The following is an 11,448-nucleotide window of genomic DNA, read 5'->3' on the forward strand; positions in this document are numbered from 1 at the left end:
AACTAAGGGAGTTGTCATACTTTTATTTTGTCAACCATCGGAACCATTGAAGTTATGGGATACTTTCAAAGATTAGTTCTGTGAAGATATTAGACATCGGATCAGACAACAGAATCAGGATAACACTTTACCCTTGACTGAAGTTTATAATGAAGGATTAATTGAAATTGAAAACAAACTTATAGTATTAAACGACAAAAATTTAAGTGATTTTGGATTACCTTCTCCCGTTCGTACCCAGAATAATACTATTGACACAATGGTACAACAATATAACAGAAATCATCTAACAGGGTTTGTTAATGACAATGTGCCCAAATTAGTACCGGATCAAAGACATGCTTATGAGACTATTGTGGACAGCGTGATCAATAACATGGGGAGATTATTTTTTTTGGACGCACCAGAAGGCAAATCTCGCAAATTTGATACTTGCTAAGATACGGCAATCAGGGAAGATAGCGATTGCAGTTGCTTCGTCAGGAATTGCTGCAACTCTCTTGAACGAAGGAAAAACTGCTCACTCTACGTTTAAACTCCCGCTATCCGTATCTTTAGATCAACGGTCTACATGCTCTATTCGGAAAAATGGGCCTCTTGGTAAGTTGCTGCAAGACGCGTCGTTGGTAATATGGGATGAATGCACCATGAGTCATAGAGCTCATGTGGAGGCCGTGGACCGTACTTTAAGAGACCTCCAAAGCTCTGCTGATGTCATGGGTGGTATCACTTTTGTATTTGCTGGAGATTTCTGACAAACGCTTTCAGTCGTCAACAGAGGTACGCGAGCAGATATTATGAAAGCATGTTTAAAATCATCTCACCTTTGGACATCTGTAAAACATTTGAATTTGCGCACCAATATGAGAGCTCATCTACATGGAAATATGCATAGCAACTTTCCACAACAGCTGCTGAAACTTGGAGAAGGAATTTTTCCATCTTTAAATTTGGGCACCGATTATGCGGTTACTTTGGATGAGTCTCTAGGCCAAATAGTCCATAATTTAGATAATCTGATAGATGCTATATATCCTGACATAGAAAACTTAGATCAAAATGATTTTCGTTGGCTGTGTGGTAGAGCAATAGTTTCTCCCAGGAATGAAACAGTCAACGAAATAAACAATTTAATTATGCAGAAAGTACCGGGTGAAGTTAAGTGCTATAAATCCATAGACACCGTCACTAACATCGAGGACGCAGTGCACTACCCCCAGGAATTTTTAAATTCCCTGAACCCCGCTGGGCTATCACCTCATGAACTATCGTTACAAGTTGGCACGCCGATAATGCTTCTCAGAAAAAATTTGAGCCCCCCAACACGTGCAATGGTACGAGACTTCTTATCAAGGAGCTAAAAGATAATTTAATAGTAGCGAAGATTATCACCGGTTCTACAAGCTCCTTAAAAATATTTTTAGGCACCCTGTAAAGTGTCTGAAATTTGCACTAATCCACTGGTAACTCTCTCTCTTGTGGCAATGAATTATCTGCTGTATAAGTTATTCCTATTGTAGACTACACCCAGTGCCCCCTTTTTCTTTTGTTTCTCCTCCGATGGAGAAGATAATATAATAAAATGAATTCCTCTTCATCGCTCGACATATTGACAACTCGTACTTTGAAATAGTTGGGCGCATTGTGAGCGAACATTAAAAAAACAAGTCGTGCCGATGAGCGGATACGAGCCTTGTGCGAAGGGCCTAAGTTTACCATAATTGCAAGCAATCAGGTAATGCCAGTGTGTAGGTTAGTTGGAAAACCCACTTCTGCTGTTGTAAATTCCCTTGATGCGTGAGAATCTACCCGGTTAAATGAACTTAGACACACTTCCTTAAGTTTACAAATATATGCAGGAATTTACAGTTATTATACTATTCAGTTTTATTTTTTCCATTTTTTATTCTTCATTCATTTAATATAAATTAATTTAATTCAAAGGCAGTCACATATAAAATATGTATCAATCAGGATACGAACACCGTTGGTTGTCGTTGATGTGCTTACTGATAAGACTTCATACGCACGTTTTAATACGAATGTCTATTTGCCAAATCCACCGGCGTTCGCAGTGGCGTCAGCATTAGCCGAACTGCCTCCGAATCCACCGGCGTTCGCAGTGGCGTCAGCATTAGCCGAACTGCCTCCGAATCCACCGGCGTTTGCATTGGCTTCAGCATTAGCATTGGCTTTGTTGAGACCGCCGCCATTGAATCCTTGGTTTCCACCGAAACCGCCTCCAAATCCTGGATTTCCACCGAAACCGCCTCCGAATCCTGGATTTCCACCGAAACCGCCGCCATTTCCTTGGTTTCCACCGAAACCGCCTCCAAATCCTGGATTTCCACCGAAACCGCCTCCGAATCCTGGACCTCCGCCAAAGCCGCCGCCACCGGGTCCACCAAATCCTCCTGCACCAGGTCCACCAAATCCTCCTGCACCAGGTCCGCCAAATCCTTCTGCATTAGCGTTAGCATCGGCATTGGCATTTGCATTTCCGCCACCAAATTGTGGCATAGCCCAACCAACGGCTACAATTGCGGACAGCACTACAAATAATTTCATTTTGGTGGTGAAGTTTAAATTTGAGGAGAAATCTCGAACCCAACTATTAAGTAGCGATAACGAAACTGAAGTACTTTTGTCCAAATTTCCCCTTTTATAGCAAAAATCATCAAGCGGACTGCCGTTCACTGGTTGTCACTTTGAAACTTTGCTAGACGGACAATACTTGCCTATTCACGCGCATACATACATACAAACATAATTTTATTCAAGTTTCTTCGCGTGTGAGTATGTTTTGTATTTTAATAAATTAAAGGTGCGTTCCAAATATTTTCGCACGCGCTGCTAAAGAGAGAGAAAAAAAACAAAACAAAAAACAATAGAAGCAAACTAATTCTAACTAAAACATTTTAAGCGGCCGATAGTAGTTTACTGATATTTGGAGATGTTCACACATAAATAGTGGAAAAGTGGAAGAGTGGAGGAGGCTTTCAAACCCGTATGGGTTCAACTGCTATTTAGCTGTAGGTTACATACAAGTTTATCTTGAGTTAACATAAATGAGCTTCCACCAATCAAATTTTCAACAAATTACGTTTGCATGTCAAATGAGGCAAAGCTCAAAATGATTATTCTCATTTATCATATAAATACGTGCGTACTTCCTATTCTGTTACGTATGCAGAGCTGCTGTTTTGGTAGTTCCCCACTAAAATTGCTAGCTTTTTGCTCACCGAATTTGCTTCTTTAGCCTTTCGGTGTATTTTGTCGTTGACGTGGGTGATTTAAATTATTTAGCAATAAAACAGCCTTTGTTCTTTCATATCTTTATAGACACTTCGATCAGTGTCTACTTATTCCAAATATTAAACTAAAATAATTTTTTTTTATTAAAAAATAGTAGTAATAGAGTATGTATGTATGTTTATATGTTTGTATGCAGGTACGTTTTGGTTTTCATTGAAAAAAACTTTGTTTATCGATTGACAGAATTTATGTTAATTTTCGGAATGTTATTGGAATATCAAAGACTATTCAAGTAGTTATGTTCTTATACTTAGTCTTGCCATAAATTCTGTGACAAATTTTACTATGCATACGGCGAGAATAAATTCGCAGAAAAAAGATCCGTTATTTTTGCTTTTGTTCGTAAGCATTCTCTACACTGCACAATACCATGGCAGAGGATTGGGTTATGACATGTGATCTTAATCCAATATTTTATGAGGATTTCAAAGCTGTAACTGAAATTTAAGTATCTCTCTTCTCTTAATTGGCGCGATAACCGCTTACGCGATTTTGGTGGGATTCAAGGGGTTAAAATGTTCTACAAGAAAATCTGTCACTGAATTTTACTAGAAGTCTTCTAAGACGAGATTTAAGAAAAATCAATATTTCTACTGGATTTACCATATTATTTAATATGGCATTTGATCAATTTTGCGAAACTTTAATACACGGTAAACGAAAATTGTGACCCGGTAGATCAAAACCCAGTTAGGGCTTTACTATTCTACATGAGTACTCTCATTTACAATTGATTTGGTTTTTTTGCCCGAGCCGATGACTTGAAAATTGTCGCACTGTGTTATTATTCTTTCTAAAGGGTGGTTTTTTTAGAGGTTAGGTTTTCAAGTTGGTGTACGAAAAAAGTAGTAGATGGCCTTTTTGACAGCTGTCACTTGATTTATGCTCAGTTTGGTTTGCCATTTCATAATGAATAGACTTACACCTGAACAACGTTTGCAAATCGTGCAAATTTATTACGAAAATAATGGTTCGGTTCGCGCGACGCATCACAAGAAAATTTTGTTCAGCGATGAAGCTCACTTTTGGTTGAATGGGTATGTCAATAAGCAAAATTGTCGCATTTGGAGTGAACATAACCCATAAGCCATTGCTGAGACGCCGTTACATCCTCAAAAAGTCACTTATTGGTGTGCTCTATGGGCAGAGGGAATCATTGGTCCATATTAATTTAAAAATGAAGCCGGCCATAATGTTACAGTCAATGGAGAGCGCTATAGAGCCATGATTAATGGCTTTTTCGTGCCTGAATTGGACGATGTTGATGTGGACGACCTTTGGTTCCAACAAGACGGCGCTACATGCCATACAGCCAACGCAACAATCGATTTATTGAAGGAAACTTTTGGTGAGCGCATTATCTCGCGCCGTGGACCTGTGGCGTGGCCTCCAAGATCGTGCGATATAACACCGCTGGACTATTTCTTGTGGGGCTATGTGAAGTCGCTTGTCTACGCAGATAAGCCCGAGACGATTGACGTCTTAGAAGAGAATATTGGGCGCGTTATTGCTGACATACGGCCCCAATTGCTGCAAAAAGTGGTCGAAAATTGTGCCTCTCGGCTGGAATTTATTCGAGCCAGCCGCGGCGGCCACTTGCCCGAAATCATTTTTAAAACATAATGGCAAACCCTTATCTTTATAATAAAGCTAAATTCTTGGTCATAACATTAAATTATATACGTTTTATTTCTTCTTGAAAACCTAACCTCTAAAAAAACACCCTTTAGTTTTAGGCGTATCTCTGTGGTAGTCGATTGTAAAAATGCTCCATAGATACAAAATTATGCTAGAAAATGTAACTGCCCGACGAGAGTTTGATGCGCACAGGTAGCTGTCCCTCGTTAGAGGTAACTGGCCCTTACTTTCGGAGCCTTTCAGCCTGTCGGTTCTTTTGTTATTCCAAAGTATGTGTAGGGACATCTATAAAACATCAGGAAGGCATGCAATATGGAGCTGAAATGGGGATTAGACGTAAGTTAACAAGATGAATTAAAAAATTCATTTTGAGTTCTTGCTTTAAGTACGCGCGACCTCGAGCGGAATGCACGTGAAAGTTTAAAATGGTTTTTCTTGAAACTACTTTTTCCGGCACGCTCTGCATGATAACTCATATAGTTCATAATATTTTTTTATGCGGTTTTTATTTTAATATTCGAAAGTGTTTTCTCTATAGTCTGTGGAGCCGGATTTTTGATATTTTTATTAAAAAATTTCATAAACATAATTGAGTTGTGAGATTTATGAAATTCAATAATCTGGCTCGACAGACTATAACTACAATTTAATTTTCCATGTTTTTTTTAGCTTTTACAGATCCATCAACCATTCAAGGAGGAGTGATGCAGACCGTGGACCAACTCTTTTTCATTATAATTTGGGTCACGTGATTTTTTATATATTAGGTGTGCAACTAAGTTCTCGCTGTTTGTGAATAGAAGCCGCCAGCAGTGTGCGCTAGTTGATTCTAACAAAACCTAAACGTCATAAACTAAGCTCAGACATATGGTAAACAAACTGTTTCGACTCATTAGTGATTTTGTTTTGGTATCATATACTTTTGGTTTTGTGAAAATGTCTGACTTTTTGCCGAAGTCATGTGCGGGAAGCGTTGATTTTCCTTTTTCGTTCGAAAAAAACGGCGGCTGAAGCGCATCGAGAGCTACAAAAAGTTGACGGAGATGCTGCCTTAAGTGAAACAACGTGCCGAGATTGGTTCCGTCGCTTCAAAGACGATGATTTTAATGTTGACGACCGTCCGCGTGAAAGAAGGCCAAAAACCTTCGAAGACGCTGAATTGGAGGCATTGCTCAATGAGGATCCGTGTCAAACGCAAGAAGAACTTGCTTCAGTATTAGGAGTTACCCGCCAATCGATTTCGAAGCGGTTGCATGCTTTGAGAATGATTCAGAAACAGGGGACTTGGTTTCCTTATAAGTTAAAACCAAGGGATGTTGAACGTAGTTTTTTCGCCTGTGTCGCCTGTGAACAACTGCTCCAGCGGCAAAAAAGGAAGGGGTCTCTTCATCGCATCGTGACGGGTGATGAAAAATGGATTCATTACAGCAATCTAAAGAAAAGAAAGTCATGAGAACTACCCGGTCGTACTTCTACGTCGTCGCCTCGGCGGAATATTCACTCTGCGAAGGTTATGCTATGTATTTGGTGGGATCAAGTTGGTGTTATTTATTATGAACTGTTAAAACCAAGCGAAACCATAACTGGGTATCGGTATCGACTTCAATTGATGCGATTGAGCCGAGCACTGCGTGAGAAGTGGCCGCAATACGCGGAGAGGTGATTCTGGAATCACTGAAATGGGAAATCCTACCCCACCCGCCATATTCTCCAGATATTCGCCGTCCAATTATCACCTGTTCCGATCGATGGCACATGGTCTAGCTGACCAGTAGTTCCACAGTTCCATTCATTGTAGCCATTAAACCATTGCGTCTTCTTCAGCAAAATATTTCAGATGATTTTGTTCTCTTGTGCGGTAATAACAAATTTTAGTTTCCTTTGTTACTAAGTTTCATTCTTTTAGCCTAGTAGCCAAATATTCAGAAGCACACTTTGATAGACCCAAATCGCTGATAAGCTCGTTTAAATCATCTTGGTTGAATGGTCTTGGCGATTCCAGGTCACATTCAAAGTCACTACCCCTACAGTCAGTACTCGCCTTTAAACGCATCGAACCTGAATTTTCTGCAAGGGCTCTACGTTCATTCCAGCTCTCATTCAATGACCTCATTTCAGCCACCGTTGAATGGCGCCAAGAGGTTCGTGGTCTGCCTACATTTCGTCTAGTCTGTTGGCAGATGTTCCGCCGCAGCACCTGGTTAGCGACTCTTTAATAATAAATAATAAATAGGAAATTACAAATCCCGAAAAAGTCCCGTACCATAGTACACTTATCAACTTAAAAAACTTAAAAATAAGCGGAATAAGCTTCACAAGCAATTCTTAGAATTTAAGAATGAATCTATCTTTATAAATTACAAGCATTGTTTAAATAAATTTTTATACAGGAACTATATTCGTCGGACTGAAGAGAATATTAAGTCTAACCCAAAGGCCTTTTGGCGATTTGTTAAAACTAAAAAGTCAGGCGCAGGAGTCCCTTCTGCGGTTCGTTTTAATGACAAATCAGCGTCTACTCCTGTGGGCGTAGCCAATTTGTTTGCCGATTTTTTCAAACCTAATTTTACTAGTGATGATACGTACTCGTTTTCTCCTTGTCATGATAATCCACTTTCATCCTTTAGTTTTGGATATTTAAACCTTGTTTCCCTGGACATTGAGAATGGGATTTTGGGCTTAAAACCTTCTTCGCAGACTGATAAGGAAGGGCTGCCCATAATTTTTCTTAAAAACTGCCTGGCTATTGTCTTTTCTCTCAAATTAGTTTTTAATAAATCTCTATCTTCGGGAGTTTTTATCAACGTTTGGAAAATCACAAATATCACCCCTATTTTCAAAAGTGGCAAAAAGAATGATGTGTGCAACTACAGGCCGATCTCGAAGCTTTCTACTATTTCTAAAATTTTCGAAGGAATTGTAAAAGAAAAAATGTACTTTGCAACTAAGAGCTTAATCTCGCCCAATCAGCATGGATTTAACTCGGGTAGGTCTACAGTTTCCAACCTGGCTGCTTTTGGTGAATACGGCTTTGGAACCTTTGCTGCAGGTTTTCAAGTCGATTGTGTTTATATGGACTTTTCTAAAGCATTTGATAGAGTTTCTCGTGCAATTCTATTACGTAAATTAGCATCGCTTGGTTTCCATTCTGTTGTCTTCTTTCAATGGTTGAAATCTTATTTATCCGATAGACGATGTCTGGTAACGATTGAGGGTGAATGTTCGATACCTTTCAATGCATCTTCAGGCATTCCACAAGGCAGTATTTTAGGGCCTCTTCTCTTCGTTCTATTTATTAATGATATTTGTACTTGTTTTTTTTTTGCTAACTTTCTTTTGTATGCTGATGATTTTAAAATATTTTCGGCCATTAGAAAAAATGAGGATGTTCCTATGTTGCAAACGGAAATTAAAGCGCTCGTTCGCTGGTGCAGTAACTCTGGCATCTCTCTAAATGAAGGGTGATTTTTTTAAGGGCTATAGGAAAGTTTTTCAAAAAAACACACGTAAAATTCAGAAAAATGCATGTAATTTTTATTTAAATCGATAGTACCGTCCATATAATTTAATGTTTCAAGATTATTTCATGCAAATGTTGACCGCGACTGCGCCTGAAATGGTCCATCCGCTTAGTCCTATTTTGGCATACTCTTTTCAATGTTTCGGCCGGTATCTCACATATAAATGCTTTAGTGTTGTCTTCCAATGCGTTAATTGAAGCAGGCCTGTCTGAATAGACATGAGCTTTAACGTAGCCCCACAAAAAATAATCTAAAGGCGTTATATCGCCCGATCTAGGTGACCAATTGACAGGTCCCAAACGTGAAATAAAATCTTCACCAAACTTGCCTCTCAACAAGTCCATTGTTAGGCGTGTTGTGTGGCATGTGGCATCGTTTGGCTGAAACCACATGTCATGCAAGTCAAGCTCTTGCATTTTGGGTAAAAAAAAGTTGGATATCATTTCACGGTAGGTCTCACCATTCACAGTTACGTTACGCTTCACAGCATCTTTGAAGAAGTACGGTCCAATGATATCTCCAGCCCATAAACCGCACCATACTGTGACCTTTTCTGGATACATTGGTAGCTCTTGCAATTCTTCTGGCTGATCTAATAATGAAAAATTTGGTTCTAAATTTAGTCACCATAGCTCGAATAGCCGCTTCAGTGGGTCGATTAAACTGGCCATAAAATGGAAGAAGAGCGCGATAAACTTTCTTAACAGAACACGCATTTTTATAATAAAATTCAATGATTTGCAGGCGTTGTTCGTTTGTCAGACGATTCATGGTTAAATTATAGACTAAACTGTAGATGTTTGACAGTGAAACAAAACACGAAACGTGCGTCAGCTGTTTAAACCAACTGTTTAAAAGGATAATAGCTAAAAAATCACCCTTTATTAAAAAATGTTTTCATGTCACCTTCGCTAAAACTCAAAATGTTTTCCAGTCATCTTACAGCATTGATAATACTTTACTTCAATATGTTCATCAATACAAAGATCTAGGGGTGATCTTTGACTCACATTTTTCATTCAACAGTCACATTAACTTTATTGTGTCCACTTATTACTCAATCTTAGGTTTTATACGGCGTAATAGCTAGATGTCATCAGACCCGTACACTCACAAATTACTTTTTACTTCCTTTGTTCGCTCTAGATTAGAATATATTATTAATTAATTAGAATTAAATTTTAAACTTGGAGCACTAACAAAATCTAAGAGACGTTGTTCACTCAAAAGTAAAATTCAATCTAACTGAATTTGAAACACAGTCACTCGCTTCACAAAGAAAAATGTACTTATCGTTAAAAGCTCATTAACACAGTGCGGAGTGACAATTTTAAAAACTTATTCATAGTGGGCTGCGGGGGGTCCGGACCCATTAATCAAATGGGATACGAATATAAAAGGACCATAAATTATACTTATTCCACAATTTTCCGAAATTATAAAATAATTGTTGTCAAAGAACCTACATAAAATAACCTTACATAAATTACTACCCATTATGGCGATGAAAAACTATTACTCGTACGGCAAACTAAATTCAAACAATATGACCTTTCTTATTTCGGAAACTTCTAAGATTCTATTAATAAAAATTAACAGTAATATTAATAAAAAATGTTAATTTATTAAGTTGGAATAATATTAAAAAAAATATGATGTAAAACTGTGTTCTTTATACTGTATTGGTAAAGAATAAAGCATGCTGCGGGAGCTGCCGCGCGCGGCTACTAGGCCGAGCCATGCAGTGTAAAATTCAAAAATTAATTTCTCGAGAACAAAAAAAAACCCATCTCTATAATTTGCAGTATCTTTTAAGAAGGGTTCAAACTTTGATAAAAAATTTTTTTTATAAAATTCCACAGTGTACTTCGAGTAAAAAACCAACAATAACAAATTATTGTTTAAACAAATTAGCTAAAAATTATTTTTTTTTTATTTTTTAAAAAATATATTATGAAAATTCAACTTTTTCCCTATAATATTTATAAACAACTTTTTTTTGTATCACTAATATATTTCAAGATAAAAATTATCGAAAAAAAATTTAGCATAAAAATTCATTAAACAATAACTTGGCAAATAATTGAAATTTTGCAAAACCCTTTGGCATGCTTCCAAAGAGTCACAAACATAACAAAATTCCAAAGTATAAAGAAAATTGAAGGACCAACTGGTACTACTTTCATGGAACGCCCTATATGCAACTTTTATCTGGAGGCCTTGCCACCAATTTGCTATTGAGAGAATTGAACGTGGACAGAAGGTGTTCCTTAAATATGCCCTCAGGTCGTTAAAATTCTCAAATCCTATCACTTCCTTTCATTCGCGTTTGATTTTAATTAACTTAAAGTCTTTAGAGAGTAGAAGGTCTATACTCTCACTGTCTTTTGTTTTTAGTGTAATTAAAGGTGAAATGGACTGTTCATCCCTATTACGTTGCATTTACTTTCATATTCCTACTAGACCGTTAGACAATACTTATATATTTCATCTTAAATTTCTTAACACGAATTAGGCGCGTAATGCTCCTATTTCCCGCGCTTTAAGAGAATTCAATGAGATATCGCTTTTTACTCCGGTCGACTTTTCGGTAGCAAAAATGAATTTTACAAATTTCTAAACTCTTTTTACTAATTTATTTAATAGTTATACAATAGTAATATAGGTTAATTTAAGCTCATATTAGATCTAAGTGGTCTGTAAAAACAATAATTATGTTTTAGATTTATAATAAACGAAATAAACGAATCAGTTATTTCAATAGTTCGCAACTGCTGCTTTGAACAGTAGGTTTTCGTTTTATTTTTAACTTTTTTGACGAAAAATCTTTTTTCCATTTTTTGTTTGTTTTTATACTGAACGTGAATAGAAAGTGCAATAAATATGTAACAAAAAAACTTTCATTTCACACTTCCAATAGACACCTAATTAGCAATTTAAGCGAGTTTGGCTTCTAAAAGGTCCCCTTACAATT

The 11,448-nt window shown here is 37.4% G+C and overlaps 1 protein-coding gene across 1 annotated transcript; it reads right to left on the bottom strand.

Moving 5' to 3' along the window:
• Positions 1–1,862: 1,862 nt before the first annotated feature.
• Positions 1,863–2,618, bottom strand: LOC129248241 (ctenidin-3-like). Its single transcript, XM_054887717.1, has one exon. The coding sequence runs from the start codon at positions 2,566–2,568 to the stop codon at positions 2,047–2,049; it is 522 nt and encodes a 173-aa protein (XP_054743692.1). The 5' UTR covers positions 2,569–2,618; the 3' UTR covers positions 1,863–2,046.
• Positions 2,619–11,448: the final 8,830 nt, after the last annotated feature.

The sequence above is a fragment of the Anastrepha obliqua genome, chromosome 5 (assembly GCF_027943255.1).
Source record: "Anastrepha obliqua isolate idAnaObli1 chromosome 5, idAnaObli1_1.0, whole genome shotgun sequence".
NCBI classification, from domain to species: Eukaryota; Metazoa; Arthropoda; class Insecta; order Diptera; family Tephritidae; genus Anastrepha; species Anastrepha obliqua.